Source organism: Notothenia rossii (assembly GCF_949606895.1).
Source record: "Notothenia rossii genome assembly, chromosome: 2".
Lineage (NCBI taxonomy): Eukaryota > Metazoa > Chordata > Actinopteri > Perciformes > Nototheniidae > Notothenia > Notothenia rossii.
This window is the reverse complement of record NC_136904.1, coordinates 36,131,400-36,158,168: the sequence shown is the minus strand read 5'-3', so window position 1 is coordinate 36,158,168 and position 26,769 is coordinate 36,131,400. Positions and strand designations below refer to the sequence as shown.

At 41.0% G+C, this 26,769-nt stretch overlaps 1 protein-coding gene across 1 annotated transcript in view; it reads right to left on the bottom strand.

The window, feature by feature from the left end:
* Positions 1–26,219, bottom strand: part of slc7a10a (solute carrier family 7 member 10a) — a 28,203-nt gene extending 1,984 nt beyond the window's left edge. Inside the window, exons 1-10 of the mRNA XM_079665090.1 lie at positions 26,041–26,219; positions 19,352–19,556; positions 18,471–18,622; positions 4,866–4,991; positions 3,560–3,713; positions 2,903–3,026; positions 1,894–1,997; positions 1,436–1,532; positions 1,172–1,321; positions 410–587 (exon numbers count right to left, since the gene is read on the bottom strand). Of these exons, the coding sequence (XP_079521216.1) occupies positions 410–587; positions 1,172–1,321; positions 1,436–1,532; positions 1,894–1,997; positions 2,903–3,026; positions 3,560–3,713; positions 4,866–4,991; positions 18,471–18,622; positions 19,352–19,556; positions 26,041–26,146 (1,396 nt within the window). The 5' untranslated portion in view covers positions 26,147–26,219. The remainder of the gene's footprint in view (positions 1–409; positions 588–1,171; positions 1,322–1,435; positions 1,533–1,893; positions 1,998–2,902; positions 3,027–3,559; positions 3,714–4,865; positions 4,992–18,470; positions 18,623–19,351; positions 19,557–26,040) is intronic.
* Positions 26,220–26,769: the final 550 nt, after the last annotated feature.

Genomic DNA, 26,769 nt, shown 5'->3' with positions numbered 1-26,769 from the left:
CACACATTTTGGCCACTAGAGGCTGATTTGCTCCACTGCTCAACAGTCTATAGAGGAGTGAGTTTTATTTTCAACATGCACTCAAACACAAGGTGAATTGTGTGTTAGCAAGCAATGTAACATTACTGTTGTGTTAGGATAAGTTAAAAGTCGCCTAGTTCTTATTAAGAGCATTCTGTAAAGCCATTTCAGTGTTGTGTGGTCAAAACACCTGCCAACACTTAAATTTTTTCAGATATTAAGAAAGGTTATCCCAGCAATAGATCGTTTTCACCTTTTCTTACTTCATAAACAAACAACAGAACTATCAGACTTATAAAATGTATTGTCTGTCATGCCATAGTTAACATCTCTTAAAATGATATAAAATACGATTTGAAAATATGTACAGTGGCACGACCCAACTTACCGACTACTCTATAGACCCATTTGGGTTTGTCCTTCCAATGAACACCAACAAAGTATACAGGGACTCCAGTCAGCATGATTACCATTCCCAGGCCACAAACCACTGGTTCAGAGTACAGACTGAAGCCCAGCAGCACAGCCCAGAATACCAGGTAGGCGATGGGGATCAACATGCTAATCTGCACAACACGAAAACACACAAGTTATTAAATTACATCCATCTCAAACAAGCATATTACATTATATTGTATTCAAGTACATGGTTTGGATAATAAATATCTGTAAAAAGCCATTTTAAAGACACAGTTATGTGTGCATTTTTTGTCTATCTAGAACAGGGGTGGGGAACCTCCGGGCCTCCGGGCCGTATACGGACCGCGAGACCATTTGGTACGGCCCTCGAGGTAATTTATATCCTGACATTATTATGACTTATTAAAGGGGAGATGTATTCTTATACTGAGTTGTCTGTTGGTTTCTTCATTGAAGAGAATGTGGGTAAAGTTGTAAAAATGAAGCCACTACATTATTCCTCACTCTTGACTCATTTCCTTTTACATATAAATAGGCATTTTAAAACTCAGGTAAAGGTAAGAATACATATATTTACAACATTTCCCAGTTGCAAATTAGTACAATGTGTCTCATTGTAGGTGAAGTAATCCAAGAGCTATGATTAGATGGTTATTTAAGGCCATGGGATAAAGAAAATCAAAGTTAACTTTAGTTCCTGCTGTTAACCATGCTTCTCAGGTTTCTGTACCTTGATGGGTCTGACCATGTTGGGTTTCTTCTTGCGGAGGTAGAGGAGGCCAGCAATGGTTACTCCATAGGACAGATAGTTGATGAAGGACACATAGTTGATCAGGTTGTGTGTCTCGCCGATGCACAGGATGACTATAGTGGCAAAGCACTGTGGGAGATGAGGGGGTCAAATACATATCATACTTACTAAATATAATAGTAAATAGTTACATGTTAATATTAATAGATACACAAAAAATACAAAGCTGTATGAAGCACTCACGCAGACCAGTAGGGCTGGGATTGGAGTGCAGTTCTTCAAGTGGATCATAGCCAGCAGATAGGGCAGGTGACCCTCTCTGGCTCCGGAGAAACACAATCTACAAACATGTATTCAGATAATTGCTTATTATCTGTTAAAACTTTGAGCATTAGCAATGCTAATCATTTTTAATTTAACCAACCCACATACACATTTCCTGGTTTGTTATTATCATTATTATTATTATTATTGTTTATTATTATGAAATGTATCGGCTATCTAATTACATCTTCTTTTACTACAACAAAATCATTACACTTTTATTGTGTCCTATACAAAACTGTTCAATGTGTTCTGTGACTGCCCAAGCCTGTGTATGTACAAACCTGATACTAGTACTTGGAAAAATGAGTCAATTCTAAAAGGACAATAAAATGAAGGTTGGGTATGTGCATCCAAGTGAAGAGTGTTTGTTCTACCTGGAGGAGGTGAACAGATATCCGTTGATTCCTCCGAAAGTGGACAGTGCTACAGAGATCGGCATGACCCAGGAAAACATCCCCAGCAGCTTTTGCCCGAATGTCTGGAACAGCACAACATCGGGTGGGTTAGATTATTGACATTTACTGGAAAACGTTGGTAGCTGAGTACTTAGAGTGCATGCCATATAACCGCAGCGCCCAGTGTTGGAGTCCAGCTCTGGGTCCTTTGTTTAATGTGTTACTGTCAAATAACGGGGACAATTAATTAATTATTAATGTGACTGGAAAACACATTGTGTCATGATCCGCCCTGCAATTTGGGTATGGTTTTTCCTTTATTTCATGATTTATTATTTACTGTTTCCTGTTTTATTTTTGAAACATACCTCCTCTTTGTTTGCAGACTTCACTTCCTGCTTTTGTACTTTTTCCCTCCTTCTGTGATTGTTGCCACCTGCCCCTCGTTATTATATTTCACATCATTAATCCAAATCTGTAAAGTAACTAAAGGTACAAAATAAATGTAGTGGAGTAAAAGTACACCATTTACCTCTGAATTGTGGTGGAGTAGAAGCACAATGGAGATACTCAAGTAAAGTACAAGTACCTCAAAATGTTACTTAAGTACAGTACTTGAGTAAATGTACTTAGTTACTTTACACCTCTGGCTATATCAGACTGTGACTACACACATAGGGCTTGCGTAAGAGAGCGAAAACAGTTTTAGTTGTATGTTTTTTTGTTTGTTTCTTAAAATGAAAGTCTCATTTGTTAATATTCTAGGTCTGTAATTCCATCAAATGAAAGTAGTCACGAACTGAATTCATGACTCTTTCTGACATGTTCCCACTGGGATCATGAAAAACACTTATTGACTAGCAGGTTGTTTGAGGTCTGCCACGCTAGGATTGTGCATTCCAGCAGTCTTATAATTCTCACATAACAGACTCTTGCTCAACAGCATATGAAGTGCTCTGAATTTGTTCATACAGATGGAGTTACTCACCACTGCCACAGCGTTGGAGGCCAGCAGCTCCTCGGGGGTCATGGAGGAGAAGTAGGCGATGTTGGTCAAAGTGTAAACCAGGGTCACCAGTGGGATGGAAATGTAGATGGCACGGGGCAGATTCCTAATTTAAAAAATAATGATTAAAGTAATGCCGATTATCCAAGTGCTGGTGTGTCAGTGCATTAACAGCAAGACATTGTCAAATATAATAGAATTCAAGCCTATTATATAGTTCTGAACTTAGCGACTGAATTGTATATTATTTGATCCTGTCTAGATACAAGTGTTACCATATAAACCATTATGTTTAATGTTGTTTATATGTAAACCTGTAGAAATGTAAAATACTTTCTTAAATTGTCTTCTGTACCTTTTTTTCTGCAAGTCTTTAGAGTATAACATACTTAAATATTCAAATGTACTCTACATAATGATGGAGAGATAACTTTTTTATTAATCTACAACTAATAACAAGTGATAAATAAACGTAACTAGTATTACATTATTTGAAGAAAATGAATATATCCATTCATTCAGAGATCACACATTTCAAATTTGATTACTTTGATTATGTGTGGAATATTTCAAGTCTTAAACTATTCCCTTTCATAGACTTTTGTAAACATTTTGATTCAGGTGTGGTGCTTGCCGTACTTGCGTGGCTCCACGATCTCCTCTGTGACGTAGTTGAGGAAGTTCCACCCGCTGTAAGCGAAGGAGGCCTGAAGGAAGGCCAGCGCTATCTGTCCTACTGACGGGTCCTGACTGAACTCAAAGGCCACACTCGGCCGCAGGGCATCGTAGTGACCTGGAGAAGTTGAGAGGAAGCCATTTTTGGATAAAGGAATATAACCTGTATAATATCACCTGGAAAGGTTTAGTTGCTTATTTGGTTAAAGTCAAAACAAATGTTTGTTCTCTAGTTGAGACTCCGGGCACAGACATACTAAGGCCCTACCACCTTTTTGCATATGAGAGAGACAGATTTAATGGTTGTTTAGCCTCATCTTGTTGTCATTTAGAGTCTGTTTGTATTCAATGTGTATTACTCTGTTACTGTTTTGATAGCTGCTGATTTTTGCCTGTAATTGTATTGCGTCTGTTTGTAGTGTTTTTTTTGTTTGTCCCGTTGTAGTTTTGTGAGTCTCTTGGTATCTGCATTGTGTCTCTTATATCTTTCATATTTTGAGGCTCTATGTAGTTATTTTGACGCTCTAGGATTGTTTTGTACCTTCTGATAGTTGTTATGCGTTTTTGTGCCTCTTTTTGTGGTCATTTTGTGTTACCCTGTTACTGTTTTGGTTGAAGTTCACTTTTACCAGCGATTATTTTGGGTCTCTTTGTGGTCACCTTGAGTCTCATTCTGTGCCTATGTGTTTGGTTTATTGTTCTTCATGGTAGGTACGTGTCTCTTGAGTGTACAGGAGGCTTGTTAGTAATCCATCCAATAAAACCAGTACCCCCTTATTATTGCCCATAGATTAAGACATACTTTTAAATTGATTTTTCTGATTCCTCATTATTGTTTTTAATTTAAGGACTTAATTTATGTTATGTTTAGTTTTGTGCACCAGATCTCAGCAGCGTTCGTACATTTTAATCTTATGTCACACAAATTACACTAGCAGCTGTTATCTTTATTAATGAGCTCATTGAAAAGAAACAAAAAGACAAACCAAAACAGTGTTTTATCATGGTTTTAAAAAGTGTATCAACAGTATAATATGTCTTAAATGTGAAAATGTACTCTCCAAATACAGTATGAACAGATGATCAATTTATTATGAGGAATGACTCCCACCACAGTTTGTGTGTGTGTGTGTGTGTGTGTGTGTGTGTGTGTGTGTGTGTGTGTGCGTGCGTGCGTGCGTGCGTGCGTGCGTGCGTGCGTGCGTGCGTGCGTGCGTGCGTGCGTGCGTGTTGTGCGTGCGTGCGTGGGTGCGTGCGTGCGTGCGTGCACCTCTGAAGATCTGGACGAGTCCCACAACTATGATGAGAACCAGAGCGAGGAGCTTTGCTACAGTGAAAACATCCTGGATCCTTGTCGCCCAGCGCACACTGGAGCAGTTCACCCAGGTCAGGAATACTGCAGAAACATGAACACAAAAACACACATGATTGAAAAATGTGACATTTCGGACAGGATTTGCTTCATAAATGTAGTCTCTCACAGCCCTGTATTACAACTAAATATATGTTACCTATATTAGGAGCAATAGACTTTTACATAATAAAATCATAGGTTTTCAGCAGCTGGTTGCATGGACTACACGTATTCTGCTCCCTCTCCTGAAAATTGGAATTCTATTTCACAGTTGAAGGTTTCTACTTAGTTGAACTCTGCATAATATAACTCAACATTCCTGTCAGCAGTAACCTCCCTTTCCTTACAAAAAAGAGAGAAGTCTATGGAATATAACACTTCCTACTTTGTTTCTTATTTACATTAAGTGTCTGTTCGCGTGTGTGTATGCTCCCCATGCCTGTCCCTGAGCCACTGTCCTTCACTGACCCTCAGTTTTATGTCTTTGTGAGTGTGACCATAACAAGAGCTGGCCTACTTCCAAGTGAGACAATCCGAGCAAGTGCAAGTGGCTCTCCAGCTGCCCCTCAAACTCGAGTGCAGACTTGCAAGTGAAAGGAGTGTCCAGCAGGAAGGCTTAGTCGAGTTACACTACAGATTTTCATAAACAAATACAGATTTCGGAAAAATGATGTATTGAAGTCAATGGAGAGAGAAAGATTATCTTTCGATCCCGTTTGAATTGTGCCACGAATTACACATATGATGTTTGTCAATTTAAAAGATAATTTTGCCAGTCAAAAAAAAAAAAATGTGTTGTAAAACTGTGAAGTAACACATTTTTTTGTGTGAAACTCTGAATGAACTACATCTCTGGTGGTCTCCCACAACAACACAAATCACCAAGATGGAAGTCACTACTGTCTTGCTAAACAAGGGATTGACTACCCTCACTATCACCACAATGAAACACGTCAAGAAAAATGTCATGCAAAGCTGCCTGCCTGCCTTCCGTTTAATGTCAATCATTTGTGCAGATAGCATGAAGTAGAAAAAGATCGCCGATGCTAATGTAGCGTTAGCATTTCTCCCCCGGGCTTAAATGGTGTATTATAGAATGATCACACCGGTGACAGTACTCTTCAAAGGTTTCACGAAATATGACTACTACTCTTACTGTTTAACATTTTGGGTTACTTCATGTTACTTCATGTTAAGGCTAATAAAAATGAAAAGGCTAAGCCGGCTGTAATGCTAACTAACGTGCTTGCTACTAGCTAGGTAGCTAACTTGATCCAGCCACTCCTGGTCCTTTCATCAGGCGGGAAGCGAAAGAACGAGCAAGACCCATTGTTGGTATGATAACAACCTAGTACTAAGCACACAGGCATCTTCTTAAAGTTATCTTAGCTATATCTTATATTTAGCGGAGGAAAACAATTGTGACATCACTTACGCGACTCTGGGATTTGTAGTCTTTCTAGTTGCATATTTTTCATCGTCTTATATTTCAACAGTTTTACGACCAACTGTGACTTTTTGACATGGAAATGATTTTTTAAGATTGACAAACATCATATGTGTAATTTGTGGCACAATTCAAACGGGATCGAAAGATAAGTTTTCTCTCTCCATTGACTTCAATACATAATTTTTCCGAAATAAGGTCCCATGGATGTCCCAAGTAGATGGGCGTGACTTCGCCATTCTATCGGCAAAAATAAACCACGACAGACCATGAGGATGAGATTGTTATCATAGCCCAAATCTGTCAAATTCAGTTTTTAAAACCTTTTAGTACAAACATGAACTAAACACATGGCTTACGAAACGTACAGGGTTCTTACGGTCATTAAAAACCTGGAAAAGTCATGGAAATTCAAAATGCTGATTCCAGGCACTGGAAAAGTTATGGAAAACAATATTTTTCCCAAAGTTTTGGAAAAGTCATGGAAATGTAACCAAAGTTGCATCAAATATAATTTTTTATTTTATCTAATTGCCGAAATAGTAATACTATAATGATAATAAATACGGTATAGTAATGAAACTGTTTAACTGTCGAGGTATTTTGCTGGTGAGAGATTTGAGTTGCTTTAGCGCGTAGAAGCTAGTAAGCCTACAATTTGATTTGTTTTAGATAACATGTTTCAGACCTTATTTTCCTGTTCCATGTTAAAATAAACCATTTTCAGTGGTACCGCTGAGAAAGAGTAATTGTTTTGGTCATGGAAAATTAGGTAAAGGTCATGGAGAAGTCATGGAAAAGTCATTGAAAATCATTGGTGAAAAAGTGTATGAACCCTGAATGTAACTTAAAGGGGCTCTTTAATGCTTTTTGGGGTTTTTCCCTTTCCTTTATTTTGTTGTAGATTTCTGTGCATGTCAATTATCTGTAAAGGCTCAAATTCCAAAGTTCCCCCCCAGAGGGAATTTCCTCTCTGCCTCTTCCCAGGGACGAGGGAACCGAGCGGCAGAGTTTCCGTTAGAATTTGTTTTCACCGGTCAACATGTCGGTTAAAGTTTAAATCTTCCGGACAAAATTTGAAAAGTGCTGGTCAAAGGTCTTCTTTGTTATCTATTGAGCTTTAAAACAAATTAATATCGACTCTATATAATAATATTAGAATAATACACGGAGCCTCTCTTTTCCTCCCCCTCTCCTGAAAGCTTGTCAGTATCCGTCTCATACAGTTGGCTGATCCAGTAATGAGTGACCCGACAGTAAAAATAAACATATGAATAACTAGTTTAGGTAGTTTGAGAGGTAATTAAAATAGCTAAGGGTGATGATCTAACTTGAAGTGTGTGTTTTGCTCCGCTCACAGCTCCATCACAGCGGCCGGAGCTGCAGGTGATCATGCAGAGCTGCGTGTCTCCGTCAGCAGCAGCTGATCTCTGATCTCTCTCTCCTGTCCGATTAGACTTCACTCGCGTTTATGTCCATATCGATCAGATCTAGTCAGTTCTAGCTAATGATATGACTGCGTGCGTGTCAAAGGACACCTAAACACTAAGCGACATTTTGACCGGAGAGATTTAGATTTGCCGGTCTTCAGCATATTTTACCGGTCATAGTCCGGTAATTACCCGCTAACGGAAACTCTGCCTTGCGGGGGGGTCTGCTGGAGGCTCCTGCAGGGTGCACTGTCCTGCGAGATACCGGGACCTGGCTTGGAATAACCTATGGCGTCATCGTAATCAGGAAATTATTGTATAGGGCGTAATCACGGAGCCGTTTGGCCACCCAGAGCGTTGCGTCCGCAGATCTACCCACCTTGGGACCCGTTATCGTTATCTGCGTTTCCCTGTCGGCCTTGTGTGGACGAACCGTCTATAAGATAGAGAACTGTAGCGGATACGACCCGTTTAGTCACTGTGTGGCTCCAGCCTAAGAGGAGAGACATCTCTAAGTGGTCGATCAATCTCAACATTACACACTGATTGAGTATGTAGGAGGTAGTATGCAATTTCAAGTCTCTTTCTCTCTATTTCCCAATATCTTTATTGTGTTTTGTTTGTCATGTTATCCCTTTGGTCTTTATTTTATTTAACCTATTTTTCTCTCCTGAGCTTGCACTTTCCTTCACTCATACACACATGCAAATACATTTTAGTGTTTGTACCAGCACATATGAATGGATTGTGTTAACCTGACCTTATCATCCATCATTGAGTCAAGATTTCCCTCCCACCACGGAAATCTTAACAAACTGCTTCCGTTGGTGCGGACACACACACACCCACCCACCCACCCACCCACCCACCCACACACACACACACACACACACACACACACACACACACACACACACACACACACACACACACACACACACACACACACACACACACACACACACACACACACACACACACACACACACACACACACACACACACACACGTGCATTTTTGGCAGGACTTAATGGTGGCACTGGGCACAGCTTTCTTTCCCCTAAAACACCGGAGTTTTATAGTCATTTACCCTGGGGTACTGCATGCATTTCCGTCCCTGTGTTCCCGTAAAATCCCCACACCACCACCCCCACCCCCCACTTCCCTCCGTTTGAACCCTGACAGGAAGGAGGTGCCAGCAGGCTTTGAATGTGACAGTGCAGGTAAATCTGTGTCCTGCTGTCACTGCTGCCATTGAAGGCTGCCGCAGCACTTGAATACTAAACGAATTACTGCTTTTACTCTTAATGGATTCTGATCCAAACTTTGTGCCGATTTATCAGGAGGCCCTAACATCAGGAACGCCTCCTCTTGGTCCAGGATCTAGTCACAGGAGTCACTGAACTGGCACTAACCCTCCACTCCTCTCTACCCACCACAAGGTCTCTGACACCAGAGTCCCTCCAGACTACAGTAAATCTGCAGGATTAAGTCTGGGTGAAATACATGCACAGACACGCTGACAATTAACCTAGTACATTTGGTGATGTAGTGCAGGGGCAGATAAAAGGAAGGTTGCACCCAGCCATCACTGTTAATTTGTCTTTATTTGACTCCTATTCAGAATTAAAGTAATTCCTCACCATTATAATGAACATTTAACTGTCTATGACTCACCCCGTGTCTCCTTGAGTGCTTAAATAATTCGTTTTTTCTCACATGACTCCAAGTTGAACCAAGTAAACCATTTCTTACATCCGTTCCCAAATTCACACACAAATATTCTCGTCAGTTTTTGGGCGAGCAGTTTTTATTGTAGAGACGGAGATGAAACGGGGAGACAGGGGGGATGACGTACGAGCTGGATTTGAACCCGGGTCCTCCGTCCTGTGGACCAACCCCTTACAGCTCTACCAATTGAGCCCATCGTTTTGCAACGTTGCCCAGACTTACTTAATTTTATCAAGAATTTTCTATGTTTGTTTTGCTGTTTTGTGCCGGCATTTCTTTTTTTAAACAAATGAGAAATTATCTCTTTCTCCCCATATTTAAATTTTCAAGAAAACATTGATATTCTTTCATATGCAGAGCAGTTGTAGCTGTTAAGCTGTCTTTGCTCACCACAAGGTTGGGTGCAGAGCCTTGCAGTGAAAACACATTTTGTTCCTTTGGTTAACTCCCCTTGCTAGTTTGCGCTTTTTCATATTATATATTCTGTCATCTGATTGGTTGCGTGTCAAAAAGTCAGCGGAAATTGAGGTCAAAGTTGAACTAATTTGAACGTTGAGTGCAGTGCTCTGCGGCAATTTCAAGCGATAAGCTCTTTTTCTCTCCTGAGCTTGCCCTTTCCTTCACTCATACACACATGCAAATACATTTTAGTGTTTGTACCAGCACATATGAATGGATTGTGTTAACCTGACCTTATCATCCATCATTGAGTCAGCGCATCAGCCAAGTTGGGCACACGAGAGGTTGGGCACACCTCTCGCTATAGGAACACAACAGCAACGTCAGAGCAAAGCTGTTTTATTTACTGGTCCTGTGAAGGCAGCTTTAGTCTGCTGACCGACCATGATTCCTTAATAAAACTTTAAAGTAGTTACGTCCAGCATTCAATATAACAAGTCCAACATGGCCAGGCACACTGTGGTCTAGGACTAATTGGAATCACTCGACCACATTCATATGTAATTTGAGCATAATGTCTGCACGCTGTGTTCTGACTGAAATGAGGGCTGAATCAGAACACAGTGTGCCTTTAAATGGCATAACCTTTTGCTAACAGTTGAGTTTGTGTGTGGTTTGTGAATGAAAAAATGGAAAAGGCTTTGGTACATTTGTATTTTAATAATGGTTTCCTAGGCTTGTTTTTTTTATGAATAATCTGTTGGAGTCATGCATAAAAAAACTAGAGTTGATTGGCTGAAACACACTACTACCCCTTCTCTCTCGAGTAATGTTGCACCACCACACTTAAGGCCCAGATACACCGGCCAGTCACCTGAGAAGTCGCCGACGCCGACACAGACTGTTGCGTCGCCGGACTCTCCTTCGTATTTGCTGACTTCGCGCACTGGAACACACCGCAAATCCGAGCCGAGCACGTATGAACTGCGCATGCGTGAGTGGCAATAACTCTCCTTACCAGCAGGTGGCGGTAGTGTGTATTCATCATTCAAAAGAGGCAACAACCGGAAGACAGCGAAGAAGAACAGACTCCGTGATATAAACAAACAACAAATAGCGTCTTTCTTTCCATTTTCACTCTCGTCCATTGAAAACATGAACGAACAAGAGCTCTATAAACCGATGAGGTGAAATAGCCGTCCGTGTGTGTTCCATCTTCCATTTTAAATCATTTGTTAACCTCCCTCACTTCCGTTAGCACTTCTCATGCACTGATTCGCTAGCTGAACAGCCAATCGGTGTTATCCCTTTGTCCGACTTCCGGTGGTGTTCCCGACGCCGATTCAACATGTTGAATCGGCAAGAAAAGGCGTCAGGTCGGCAGAAAAGACCCGACGGTGCGGCGCACACCACTCCGAATAGGGCGTGCCCACGCTCATGTTCGGCCTGACTCCCATTTACTGCCGATTTCGGGCCGGTGTATCTGGGCCTTTATGTGGCACACACGCAAGTGCTAACTAATTTTGGCTCTGTGCTGTGTTGGAATGACCAACATAGGCTTCTGTTTCTGTTTCTCCTTAGTGAAACTAAATGGGATGTTTATCCTTCCTGCTTTTGAAGAAAAACATCATATTTATAGTCAGGGCAGGTTCTAACCAATTTGCTGCCCTATGCGAGATTTTTAGCTGGCGTTTGAGACCCACTGAGATCATTTAGACCAGGGGTGGGGAACCTTTTTCCTCTCAAGGGCCATTTCAATTTTTTCAACATCCTCCGAGGGCCGTACAAATTATTGACCTCTGCTTAAAAAAAACAAAAAAAACACAGCCCATTCATTGGGCCTTTCTTTCATGCTGTGCAAAGAAAAAGCAACCTCTTAATCCAGATATCTCACCATGACTCGCGCATGCATGCACGTGCACGGTGTGGCATGACCACCACAACAGAAAGATATGGACACAAGATGTGTGCAAATGTGTTTCATATCCATGTGGACACGATTTAAGTGGGGGGGTACCTCACACCCTCTAGGGGGGTCCGGGGGGCATGCTCCCCCGGGAAGATTTGTTTTTAAATGTTTAAGTTAAAAGCATCAATCTGGTGCACTTTGAGAGCAACATGAAGAGATCTATGGATACATCTCTCAACATCCATATGAAACAGAACTGTAAGCAGATTTTATTTTTCTTTATGGATATTTTACAAATCACTCCCCTTTCAAACTGTATTCTTCTTTATTAATAACAACTTTGTTTTACTGTCATACAGTATTTTATACCTGTTTACTTTATTCTCTTATTTTTTTATAACTATAATGATCATATCAATAATAATAATAATAATAATACATTACATTTATAAAGCGCTTTTCCTTGTGCTCAAAGCGCTTACAAGCAAGTAAAACAAAAATAACAACAGATAAATAAAGATAAAATAAATAAAGATGATGATAAAGATGTGCCTTTACCTCACTGGTTGGAGAAAAAACTTCTTATATTCGTTAGCATAGCTAGCTAACCAGATGCTAATAACAACAAAGTTATTGACTGTATGATCAGTATGACAGATGAACAGATCGCCCACTGGGCTTTCAACTAAAGACACAGCCACGCAAAAACTGCGGCATGTATTGTGTACGGCTCCTTATGGGTACTGCAATTTCTCAAGTGCCGGAGCGGCGTTCTGGCGTTCCGGTGCTCTCTGTCAAAACTGCACCCCTGTCAGACACGTCAGGCTCGTGTTGTGTTCAAGGAACCTAATCTTGGCCAGGAAAAACAGGCACTCGCTTTTCTTTTGTTTTTTGCGGTCTATATTTCTTCAATTTTTTTCTTTTTTGCGTGTGTTTATAAATTACCTCGAGGGCCGTACCAAATGGTCTCGCGGGCCGTATGCGGCCCGGAGGCCGGAGGTTCCCCACCCCTGATTTAGACTAAAGTTAACTATCTAAATACTCAGAGAGTCCACTGAGCCTCTCAGTCTGACAGGAGATCTCTCCTCAACCTTGTTGTAGAAACATCTTCGTATATCCGTTAGCACAGCTAGCACCAGATGCTAGTAATAACAACAAGCCAAGCCCCGGTACCGGCGCGCCCTCTCTCTCCCTCGCTCGCTCGGGCGCTCTCTCGCACTTTGGCTGTGAGCTGCGGGCGCCTGATAAGCCTACATCCCCCACTTTCATCACTTACAGCGCCCATCGTACATGGCAAATGAAAAGTGTAACCGGGGTGAAAAGGGTGTTACATTTACTTAATTTACTGGGAATGCGGATACAGCATTCCCACTACTTGTTATTCCACGCATCAATTCTTTATTTAGTGGGAATGCTGATACCGATCGTCCCCCAATCTTCACCTGTATATCATCGGTCCATGCCTCAACAGCTCTACGCCAAATCTGAGATCTCACCATATACCGTTTCCATGGAAACGCATCCCTTGCCATAAAACACGATGTCCCCGTAACTCCAATGGACACGGTCCGATCCTCCCCCAACCTTCACTTGTATATCACCGGTCCATGCTTCAACAGCTCTATGCCAAATCTGACATCTCACCATAGGCTGTTTCCATGCAAACGCATCCCTCGCCATAAAAGACGATGTTGTTGTAACTCCTATGAAAACGGTCAAAACAGCACCAGACTTCAGATGATGGATAATGGTCCGGCCCTCAACAGCTCTATGTCAATTATGGGGTGTCATCATATGCCGTTTCCATGGAAACGCATCCCTTGCCATAAAACAAGATGTCGCTGTAACTCCAATGGACACGGTCCGATCGCCCACTAAACTTTACTTGTATATCACCGGTCCCTGCCTCAACAGCTCTGAGCCAAATCTGAGATCTCACCATATACCGTTTCCATGGAAACGCATCCCTCGCCATAAAACACGATGTCCCCATAACTCCAATGGACACGGTCCGATCCTCCCCCAAACTTCACTTGTATATCACCGGTCCATGCCTCAACAGCTCTATGCCAAATCTGACATCTCACCATAGGCTGTTTCCATGCAAACGCATCCCTCGCCATAAAAGACGATGTTGTTGTAACTCCTATGAAAACGGTAAAAACAGCACCAGACTTCAGATGATGGATAATGGTCCGGCCCTCAACAGCTCTATGTCAATTATGGGGTGTCATCATATGCCGTTTCCATGGAAACGCATCCCTTGCCATAAAACAAGATGTCGCTGTAACTCCAATGGACACGGTCCGATCGCCCACCAAACTTTACTTGTATATCACCGGTCCCTGCCTCAACAGCTCTACACCAAATCTGAGATCTCACCATAGGCCGTTGCCATGGAAACGCATCCCTCGCCATAAAACACGATGTCGCTGTAACTCCAATGGACACGGTCCGATCGTCCCCCAATCTTCACCTGTATGTCACCTCTCCAAGCCTCAACAGCTCTACGTCCCTCGCCAAAAAACACGATGTTGTCGTAACACCTATGAAAAGGGTCGAAACAGCACCAGACTTCAGATAATGGTTAATGGTCCAGCCCTCAACATGTCTATGTGCCAATAGTGAGTTTTCCTCAAAAGCTGTTCCCATGGCAACACATTCCTCGCAATAAAACACGATATTGCTATAACTACTATGAAAATGGTCAAAAAGTGCGCAAAATTCACATGTGTGCTAACAGTCCAGTCGTGAAGACATCTACGAGACAGTTTTGAGGTTTCTTCAAATGCCGTTGCCTTGGCGACAGATCATTCGCAGATCAAGTTAGTTCAAAAGTTTGCAGTTCAAATATTCTGCTGCTTTTCCAAGCCTTTTTACTTTCTTTAATTATCTTATCACACATTCAAGTCCCCAGTCTTCATGTATCATTTCAATCTAAATTCTTCACTTTCTTCTTACACATTACATTTCAGCATAGCAGTTCAGCGTCAGCTTTTCAGCATAAAGCATTCCCACTAGCAATTTCTTCAGGAATTGCATTATCTAGTTATGAATGTTGTTACATCAAAGTCGGTCAAAATGATTTTTTCCCTTCCAGAGCTGCGCCCCCCAGATCTGGGGACATAGGCCACCGCCTATGCCAAAAAACGGCCCTGTTTCTAGTAGTTGTTAGGTATAATTTTAAGTAAATTACATTCTATTCATTGCTGAAAAATGTGCAGTTTTTGGCGAATTCCATATCGTAAAACGAATGAATATTTGAAAGAATAAAATAGTAGCACACAGTAAATCTCTTGAAATGGGAGTAGCATGACTTTGCTGCTATGGGCTGACCAGGGCTCCTATTATTAGAAGAACACTAACAACCCACAACTACACACAAACACACACCTAGGCCACTTGTCACATTCTTACACTACACTGCAGGAGGAGAATGAAGGGGGCAGACTTGCATTCATAAACCTGTCACTAAAAACATTTATGTTGACATAACAAGCTTCAATGAGCCATAGCTGTGCAGAACAACAATTAATCCAGTTAATCTCAGAAAGTGTTTCAGACTAAGACGCTGGAAAACACTTTTCTCCCTGACATCCAATACACTTGAACTTTCCTGAATTGAATTAAAACGACATAACTGTTTGCCTTAGGGCAGATTTGATATGACTTGACAGATTTTCATTTCTCTCAATCTACGGTTTGTGGTCCTGAATTTGCCTAAAGGGCTTTTTTGACGAACACTACCGCAGAGTGACTCACTGTATATAGAGTTGTGTAAACTAGACGCTACAAGAACATGTGACCTTTGAAAGAAAATAGCAATCCATGTTTTTTTCTCATTTAAGTCTGCAAGGGGGAGATTTATAACTAAAAGTATGTTATTAAGAAAGGAGTGGCATATCTCTACTATGCATCTCTTGTTGGTGTTTGAGGATGTTGGAGCTGCATTGAAAATACTTTTTGAATCTGTTATCAGGGAGCTGTGGAACCCTGCTGATTCAATCACAAGCATTGAAGCTTATTTAACAGCTGATCACAGATATGTGACAGCACTCTCACTGTGAGAGGAGAATGGAGGCGGTACCGAGCAGCCAATAGGAACACCAAACATCCAACCAGAATATCAGTTGGCCAATGGGATCCCCCATCATTGACGTGCAAGGTGTCCTGCCCATATCCTGTTTCCATGGTGCTCAGTGACAGTGTCACGGAAACCACTTGAAACAATGCACAATGGCGTAGACACACCCTCTCATTAGCGGCGTCCACAAAGGCTGGCACCATTATCTAGTCTGACACTGATAGTCACAAAAACACACAACTCGTACTACATTCGAGAACAACACAAAAACACTCAGAGTTAGCCCCACTAAGCAGCAGTTGTAACCTTCTGTTGCCAAAAATAGTGGAGGTCCACCCGCGTGCTGTGTAAATGCTAACCCCATCCCAATATGCACACACTCTCAGGCACGAATACTCAACCCTCTCCCGTCAATCTCCCAGTTTCCTCATCCAGTTCAGACGAGATTGAACTGGCTGGCTTGCTGACCAGATACATGCACAGTCTGCTTTAGCTTCTGGCTATTTAAATACAGATTGCTGTACTGTACAGCGTTTCAAGGAAAGGCGCGAGTCAGATTAGAGGCTGGAAGTAGAGCACAGCGTTTCATGGGGAATTATCAAATGGCAATGACAGCCAACAGCACACTGTGAAATATCCCAGTATTATATTAACTTCAAAGGATGAGATGATGGTAGCACAACTTGGTTTGCAGACTTTGTTTTATCCTTGTATTTCTGCGGTTTTTCCCCTTTCTTTAAATTCATAGAGGGTCTCCCAACCAGTTGGCCACAAACTGACAATACGTTGCTCATTGTTTGTTTATGTTTATCCTGCTTGATGGACACATTTGATCTAGACTACACTTTCAAAGGATGTCAGAAAATCCATTTACGAGTCTTAGATACAGCTCCATTCGATGCAATTGACACATTTAATTTGGAAAAATGAATGGATTGTTTCTGTTTATGATATGGTGTAAGGTTAGTTTCTATGTTTCTATAATAAAGTTAACAACCTTGATAGATAATCCCTGTTTTTCCCTTTCATATCCCTTTTAATCCCTGTTAAATCCTATATTATTACCTTTTTCCATGCTTTACCCTGTGATGCTTGTAGGGTTGATCTAGGAAAAGGAAGTTTACTCTAAGTTTACCTTACTGGGAGACACTCTAGGTCATAGAGTCAGGTGACCTCCTTAAGGGATGACCTAACTAGAAGGTCTGAAGTGTGAAACAGTAAACGGGGATTTCATGATGACACAGGCAGCGTGACAGCGAGGCAAGTGGCCAACAGGAATGCAATGAGCCAGCCACAGTATCAGGTCACCAACGTGTTCCTCTGAAACTGATTCATGCCTAATATGCTTCCTCCAGCAACGAATCCTCTTCCGTCAACTCAAGTTTTTTTTTTAAGCCACTCAACCTAGACACGCTGGCCCACGTCAACCAATTTGTATGTTTGCATCATCAATCAAAAATGTCATGGCATTTCCTGTACTTTTATTATTGTTGGCTTCAAGGAAAATCCTTAGCATATCACGTACAATGTGTTGAAGCGCTAGCCAATAGAAGCACGAGTGTAATATAGTGATGTCACTCAACAAAGGAGTCAAAATGGAGGCGTTTCAGGAAAAAACTAATCAGAAAACCTTTATTCTTCCCACATAAAACAAAAAATAATATAATAAAACATATTAAGGACCCTTTAAATATGAACTAACCACCAGGACACGGTTATCTTAGCATAATAATAGAGACTGCCAATGTTGATGTTGCACTGAAATCAAGGCTTGCTGACTTTAAATAAAATACAAATAAGTTGTGTCTTTACCCTGGTAAAAAAATTTGCTTTTCAGTTTTCAGTTTGTTTGGCATTAACAAGAAAAATGTGGTTAGCATTAGCAGCATACTAAGGCTGTCAAACTTGCTAATTATGATTGATTCACTACAAAATTGACAAACTCCACTGTCATTTTGCCATACTGTCAGGGACAGTACAATTCTAACCTGTCACCCGTCTAGAAATGATGCTAAATAGTTCAAAAAAGACCACAAAACAGACGCTTTTCAACCAGCTTTGTATTGTTACAATGTGGGTGGAATAAGCAAATGGAAAATATTTGTCTTCCCCTCGTGTTGCTAGAGGTCCCTGCTCTGCCCCTTATTACTAATCATTGTAGGCTAAATATAAAAATGTATTGGTTTGCAATGCTTCCTTTTCAATTATTACATTTGCGACAATAATGTTGAAAATACTTCCAATCAAATATTGATCTATGCGGTGTATATATCAATTACTTAATCAGCATACCTTGTAATCTCATTGGTTGAAAGCCCCAGTAGGTTCTGTTGCTGAACAGAATGAGCCAACTATAGAAACGCAAGCGTTATCAATAGACAATGTGTGGAAGAAGCGCGAAGAGTTAGGGATATAGATGACCTCTGGGAATACCAGTTTGGAAACATAACGTTAAAACACCAAACCAGAATAACTCATGAATAATGACTGTGATCTTAGAGGGCTTTAAGCTGTTACTCACGGACACAGATGGTGGCGAGGAGTCTGGTGGCGATGTACGGAGGAAGGCACTCCGGGAAGGCCGGCTGCAAGACGTAATTTGAGAAGGTGAGCGCGATGACCGCCAGCGTGGTCGGATACATTATAAGGACGGCACTCCATAACAACAGGAAGCTGCGGGACAAAGAGACAAAACAAACAGTATTTAAATGCGAGAGAAAAAGGCCTTTGCCGTGATTTATTTTATACTCCTGCTACAAACTGTAGTTGGTCTTTGTACTATAGAGCCCTGGAGTGACCATAAAGAGAAAAAAAGTATATTTTTGTATGTGTGCAAGATGTAACTTGTGCCCTAGTTTTAATTAAATTGCTCGCACATTTTTCATCAATTCCCAAAATAATTTTGAGCATTGGAGATTCATCCGCGGAGGAGCCGTGAAGGACCCATCATTGTCTCCTCGGTTATAGCTCCTCCAGAGAGCCTCCTTGATGCTCGATGCTCGGTCCTCGATGTGCATTTAGAGAAATTAGATGTCCTTCAACATGGCACACTGAAATCCATCTCCGGGTCACTACCGGAGGACCGAGGAGTCGAGGAGGGGAAATTAGAGTATTGAAAAGCCTCTTTAGTCTTACAGTGCTGCTCTGTGATCAGCTGACGTATCACATGACCAGATGAAAGTCACAAGACCTTTAGAGCCGATTGGTTCAACACAGGCAGTCCTTAAACCAGCGCTCTTGTGTACACGCACTGGGCGGTTAAAGAGTAATCCACAACAAGGGAGTAAAATGCTGGAAACTAACAGTCAACATGAAAAAAAAGCTGTTGTAAAGTAAAAACTACTGCTGTAGTTTAGGCACATCAATGTAAAAACCCTAACCAGACAATACAAAAGTACTCACCCCACTAGCCCTCCAAAGATTTCTGTCACGTATGAATAGTCTCCTCCAGATTTTGGGATGGTGACACCCAGTTCAGCATAGCAAAGGGACCCAAGGGCACAGATCCCCCCTCCACAAACCCAGACGATGAGTGACAGACCCACCGAGCCTGCATGCTCCAAGACGCCTTTAGGAGAGATGAATATCCCAGAGCCGATGATGTTACCTTAGGAGAAAAAAATCGATAGTTATTTACACTTGCCTAAGAACGTCTGCAGAAAAAGTCTACCTATAGAACAACACACAAAGCCATCATATTTAAATGGGACATTTAAACCCTCCAAACATTGTTAAGGAAATGGTTTTCCTGAGTCTTTTTGTTCAACTCAATTATAGCTGTCCAAATACAGGTTTTTCTTCTGACTCTGACGCTGAACAAACAACAAAACAGACGTGGCCAAAAAAAAACTGTAAAAAAACAGGTGCAAAGAAATCCCACGGGTCTTATTAAAAAATCACAACCATTTGAAAAAAAATCTCTAGGGATTTGTTTAAAGTGTGTTTTATTTCATTTAGAAACTTAGAAACCTACACAGATCAGCTACCATTGAATGTATGTCTGTCTTATGGAGTACTGGATGCATCTGTTAAATTGGTTTTGACGTGGTTTAGGTTTTGAATTATTACTGTATATTGACTCTAGTATCAACCAAGTCAAATTAAACGAGATCAAAGTAGATATTGTAACTGTGGAATGTTGGATGACAGAGAAGTCTAACGCAAGGTTGCAGTGAAAAATAATGGTAAGAAAACGTTGAACTTTGTTGAAAAAAGCAATTATTTTTTCTCTATATAGACGGCAAATATGTGCAACCATACAGCTGCAATACCTATGACATTGCATGCCGCAGATTATAAATTGCAGAGGAATTTCAACAAGGTCAAAAGATACAAATTCATACAACTTTTAAATTATTTTAAAAAATGTACATTTTGGAGTTGGCCACACAAATGTTGTGTGTGATCACACAACCCTTAACTTTGACCAACAACATCTCAACAGCGAAGCCTTGAGTTGAAGTAGTTTGGGCCCTATTTCTTAAAAATCCTGAGATGCATTTCTGAGATGTCAGGTTTACGAGAATAGGCCCGAGGGACGTACAACCCAAACGGATACATGAACTCTAACCTGTTAGACCCTAAGCCTGTTATTCAGGTCTCAGGCTCGAAAATGACATTTCCAGAACAAATGACCATAACTACACTTCTAAAAGGGGAAAATTAATAATAATTTTTCTCAAAGTAATGATAAACCGGTGAATTGGATGTAGAACAGTCAGAATCAATATAGATGTTTTTTATTCTAAAGAAAATTCAGATTGAACATAGTAAAAAACTGTAAATTATAGTGTCAGTCCAAGAATTATTTTTTACTTATAGTAAAAACTACCCTTGGATGATGGGTTAGTAGACTAAAAGCTTTTAGGAATCCAAAGTACAACATATAATAAGTACCCTGTATCAAGATTAATGCAAAACAAGTGACATTTGACCTTTTTAGAGAGGTTTAGCAAAAAAAAACTCCACCTCTGAGGTGATTTGGGTGGAAATGGGCGTTTTAGCCGTTTCTCTGGAACCCATTAGTCGATTTTGATGATTGACAACTCTTTCTGACCGTTAGAGCCAATAGAACCGAAGGAGAATTTCCACATACACACCAACGTTACCAAAAAAAAGTGGGGGCTATGCACGTGCAGTTTTGCCCAGAGCGAAAGCGGTCTCACGCTCTGAAATCCGAAAACGGAAAAGTAGGTTTATTGCTTATGGATTATCAGAAATAATTTCAAAGTGACACAGACACATTGGATTAACCTATGGATTAACCTTCTGCAGCGTTGTTATTGTTTTAATGCCATTGAAGACAACTTTTGATTAGACAACAACAGAGGAAAGACCTATTGCCGTTTTTGCTACCTAGCGCCATGTGTTGTGATGTCTGTTTTTGTTTATAAAGTCGCTTATCATGATTCTGTGTACTCTCACGATGCTAATCGATGGGTTGGATTTGCAGTTACGATAAGTAATAAGGGTGTTATAACGTGTTTTCTTTGCAACCAGAGTTAGCTTTTTTTCACTCGTGGCTAATTAGGAGGCTCAGCGTTGGCTCTGTGTTTTTTTTTGCAAAAAATAAAAAAGATCAGTTAGCTGAGTTTCTTCCTGTTACAATGGATATGAAACATTCATAGTTTATTAAATCTTGAGAAGCCCTCAGACACTGTTGCATGCAGATGTTGTGGTTTAGGCCCCTTCGGCGGGTCCGTGGGGTTTAAGAGACTAAGATACAAAATAAATATCTTTGTTTGTTTTGTTCGTCATTGAGTTTTGCGGCAGAGCGTAGCCTGAACTTTAACTACAGATATACTCTGAACTCCATTGCAAAAATCAGATACAGAGTAGTGGAATTCCCCTAACCCAAAAAGTTTTGCCAACTACATTAATACAGAATTTGCCCAATTGGGTGGAAGAACCTTAATTAAACTCCCTGGTGACCTTTATAGATCGAAAAGCCGTTTATGACATTGTAGTTGTGTTGTGGCCCAACCCTTGGTTTATTTTTCAGTTTGTGGCCATCAGTGAAAAATGTTTGGACACCTCTGATCTAACAAGTCATACAGACAGTATGACTTGTTTGCCATATAGAGCGAATGGAGGTGATATCCTATCCTGTTCAACCGACTAATGTTGTTATGTAGTAAAAACATGGTGCTGGCTCTTCTGTCCTGACAGTGGGATACATGGATGTTCCCAGGTTGTTCCATTGGCTAAGGCACACACTATAATTCAGATCAAGTACGGCACTATGTTAGAACCCCTAGGAAAAGAAAATACAAAACAAATACTAACATTCATGAGAAAGACAACAAACAGCAGCTGTCCATGTAAACCCTGTTTTGAACTATGGTCCATGTTTTTCTCTTCTTTTGAGTACTTTTGGACAAAAAGGGGTGTTCTCAACAAAATATGACACTTCCTACTGTAAACACTTTAGCTTTTGAAACTCAGTGAGGCACGCCATCGCAGTATCCCTGTTCGTGCAGCTCTGAATGCGCTCTAATGATGCGGCAGGGAAGAGGAAGTCCGAACAGTGCATCTATCACTGTCAGATTTGATTGTGGAGGCCACGCTGAGATGCAGAGCTGTTATGTAATGCCTATGTTGTGTTTGTTATGTCATAAAGTTTGGCAGCACAGCTGAAAGTGGGATTCAGACTCCTACAGACCCGGGTCGTTATCTCGAAAATGACCACTCAGATTAATCACCTAGAAAAATGGACAAGAGGAAATCAATTCTCCTAGTCAAACAACAAAGAAACCTCTGTTATTTAAACCCTTGTGTGGAAGTGATGTAATGACAGTATTTGCAGGTTTTTTCTTTCTCACCATGGATATGTCTTACCAGTAATAACAAGCGTGTTTGCAGGTTCAGCAGGAGCTAAGATGGGGCTGATCAAATATGGGAATAACGGTAAACCTTGGTTGCACAATTGTGATATTTTAAGTACCCTATAGCGATATTGTGTGGTGAGAGCTATGGTTTGCATTTTGCAATTTTTACACTGTGATTTACTGGCTCGCACTGTGTAAGCAGTAGTAGTGCACACAGATAAAGCAGCATTACTGGTTGGCTATGTGAGTAGGCTGTATCTGGTGGGTAGAAGCATGACTCAGGTTATAATGTGTGTACTTGCCACGCAGGCTTCACTCCGTCTGTGTTCAACATGAAATACTTGGCAGGCGTTCAGTAGGCTCTCAACCTGAGTGATTTGAGCACTCATATCACATTGGCGATATTAAATTAGAACCTGTTGGAGCAGCTCTCGGATAAACAGTAAAGCACAGTCAGAACTGTGGGTGAACAATGAGCTTATACCAAAAGATTTGTAATTCAAGACTTGCAAAGAACAAAAGATGGAGATAAACAGGCAGGCAAGAATGAATATAAACTTGAACTGTATCAGTCTCTTTCAGTGTACAATAGAAGTGAGTGACCTTAGTTTTAAAGATAAGATTTTAAAATGATAACATGACTATTAAAGTGCCACACCACAGCACCTTCTTTGTAACAATCTTCACAGATTCATATTTCACCTTCAAAAAGGACCTCATGCAACAGATTTGTTAGTCATTTGATTTTCATATGCATTACCATAAAGCTCCATGAGCTGCAGGCAGGGGGGGAGAGAGCTTACTCTGAAAACCACATTTAAACAGGCTATAATGTTCAACATCTGTCTTCAACTTCCAGCCATCTTGGTTTGGAGAGGTCCGTGTACTCGTGGTGTAGGAATTTATAATTTGCAGATCTCAACTGCAGAGCTACACCTGTGAGTCATGCAATAAGGAACCATGGAGGGTATTCCTCATGCTGCATGACGTACAGCTTCTCTCTTTCCTTCATCTTGTCTACTCAAAACTCTATTGGCATGTCATAATCAGTCCTTTAGTTGAAGCGACAGTCCACCCCAAAATGAAAAAAACACATTATACCTCCCACCTGTCTTATCTCAATCTATTATGTGTGATTTGTTCCGTGGCCCAGCCTCATCGCCACTATACTGGAACTAGATGGCACTTTGCTTGTGGTTTGGCTTATTTGAAGCTAATGAAGCAGCACTTGCTAATGTATATGCTTGATGATGAGTTTTAGCCTCATGGTTGATTGCACTCATTGCAAGTTGCTTAGGGTAAAAGTGCCTGCTAAAACAAATGTAAATGTTGTAGAGTAGGGCCCGAGCCGCGCATTGCTGTCTGAACCAGACCCGAACCCGACAGAGTAACCGAGATGGAACCAATCCAACAGTCATTCTGGATCCGACTTAACCCAAGCATGACGCAGTTAATTTAAGCTGAAGCACTGCCTTGTAATTACCATGGTACATTCCCAAATAGTCGCTATGACCACGCAGAGTGCTGTTTTTTATTTATTTGTGTTGCTAACCATTTGCTAAAAGATACTTACAAGCACCATTTCAAGTAGATCAAACACAACTATAATTTGCAAAAATGTGTCTGAAATCTGAGTATAACTCAATTTTCCTGCTCAGAGCACCAAAAAGATAAATTTGAAAAACTCAAAAGAAATCATGACCCACTTACAGAAGATAATAAACTCTCGTGTTGATTAGCAGTTTCATGTAGGAACTATATTCTTTCTTTGACCCACATACAGTATCACAGCCTGTGGCGTGATGTATAAATAATGTGAGACACACTAAATGCCACACAACAAACATTCTTCATTGAAATGATGTATTTCACAATTGGGATTGCAGTGAGGGCGCGACCCAGCCCAAAAAAGTGGACAATACACCCCTAAACACTGTGTTTACCTTCAGAAGTGTACATTTACTCAAGGATGAGGCTCTCCTGCGCTAGCTCACCTCACACCTCAGTTGAGGAGGCCGCCATTGATGTTTACACGCTGTCTAGAGTCTCTCATCCATGAGGGGATGCACGCTTCACTCTGCACAATAGAAAGAAAACTATTCTGACATGAAACTGCACACAACGTTTTTTTTTACTATCTTCATTAACCAGGTAATGGTTTCAGGAGAATTACATGCTGTTGAGTTTAGTCAATGTTTTTGCTTTGCACTTAGAGCACCCCAAGCAGAGTACCATGTAGCTCACATGCTTATATATTTTTGTATGGTGGACTGTCCCTTTAAGTTTAAACAACAATATCCCAGCACAGAATTTCTCACACCAAAATAACTTAATGACCTCATGACAGCATTCATGTAATGTCATTAAGTCAATAGCTGCGTTCTCCCCCTGCCTCCATAAATATAGAGGCTGGATAAGAGTGGTTATCAGCTGGCAGCTGGTGCCAGGGGAACCTTGTACATTACTGTCAGATGATCATGGTACATACTACATAACCTGTTGAGTTTACTGCTGCGGATGAGGCTATTTACACTGTATCGCTGTTCAGAACATCCTAATTTACAGGAAACCATGTTGCAACTTCCTGTTTTAAAAAATCCCTAAGCTGCTTTCTCTGTGATGTTCTCTCTGAGTGCTTCTGTAGTATGGGCGGGTCATAAAAGGATGGCAAATAATAGCATTACTGCTTGGTTTACCCAGTATCCCATACCAAGGAAATGGATACTCTAACCCTGCTAGTGTAAATGTGTTTGAACGCTCAACTGCATATAAACAATTGGAGGCTGTGCTTTGTCTGCATGCCTTTCAAGTTCAAATTGAGGAGATCCAGCCACGTAAGCATGACCATATTCAGATTCAGATCATCCCGACTGATGCAACAGTTTCCACACAATACCTCAGACTGGACCGAGGCATCAAAAGGAAACCATCCGCGCGTAAAAGCGTCTCAATCATGCGCGTATTTAGGCAGTGTGTGTGTGTGCCAATACGCTCATCTACTTTTAAACCATTTCTGAATGATAAACTATATTACTTTACATAACATGTGCTTACTGTAGACCAGTACCCGAATAAAAACGACCCCCTCCTGTGACTGACTCCTATTATGTGCCATGGTATTATAACTTTATCAGCAAAGCAACAACTGCACACCCGCCACGTTACAGTATTCCGCCTTCCATTTATCTCCTTGTAGATGAATTCACCGTATCCACCCGATCTGCATAAACACATGTTTTAAGACAAAAACGGTCACGCACTCACCGATGATAATAGCACAAGCGCTCAAAAGTCCAATTTCTTTTTTCAAAGTGACTCTGTCGCTCTTGGAGGAGTTTGTATCCTTCTTCCTTTTCTCTTTGTCCTCCATCTCCTCCGCCTTGCAAGTATGCTTCCTTCCTGCCCGCCTCGGTCCGGTCCAGTACTGTATACTGAACCAAGCTCCGCATCCCGGGCAGCCCCTTATAATATGATGTATGGAGGAGGAAACGCGCATGCGCATGAATCACCACTTAGGCCACCACCTTGTCCCAGGTAAGCTAAGTTTCCCATGTGAGAAGATAGCAAAACGATGATAAATTAAGAAATACACGACCAAGCTCTGTAAGGAATCCTTTTTATCTTTCGACAAAAAAAAACCAAAAATATATTTTAAATGCTTTCTATTAATTCTAAATAGAGTCTCGTTTGTACGTGCCCAAACTCCCCACTTTTACAAACATTTCCAAATCCTTGGAAATGATTCATTGTTGGCAGGATTAAGGAGACCCTCTTTCCCTCTGCTGTAAATTGAGCCCCTGCTCAGTCTTTTGATGTGGAGGAGGATGAACAGTATACTGAGAAAATGATTCACACATAGACATGCTGATCACTAACATACATGTGTGACAAGTTTAAAGATCTAATACCTGACTGTTGAGGAGGACATTAGAGATCATATATTTATTTGCAACTCTCCAACTTTACAAAAAAAAAACCGGTTTTGTTCATCCC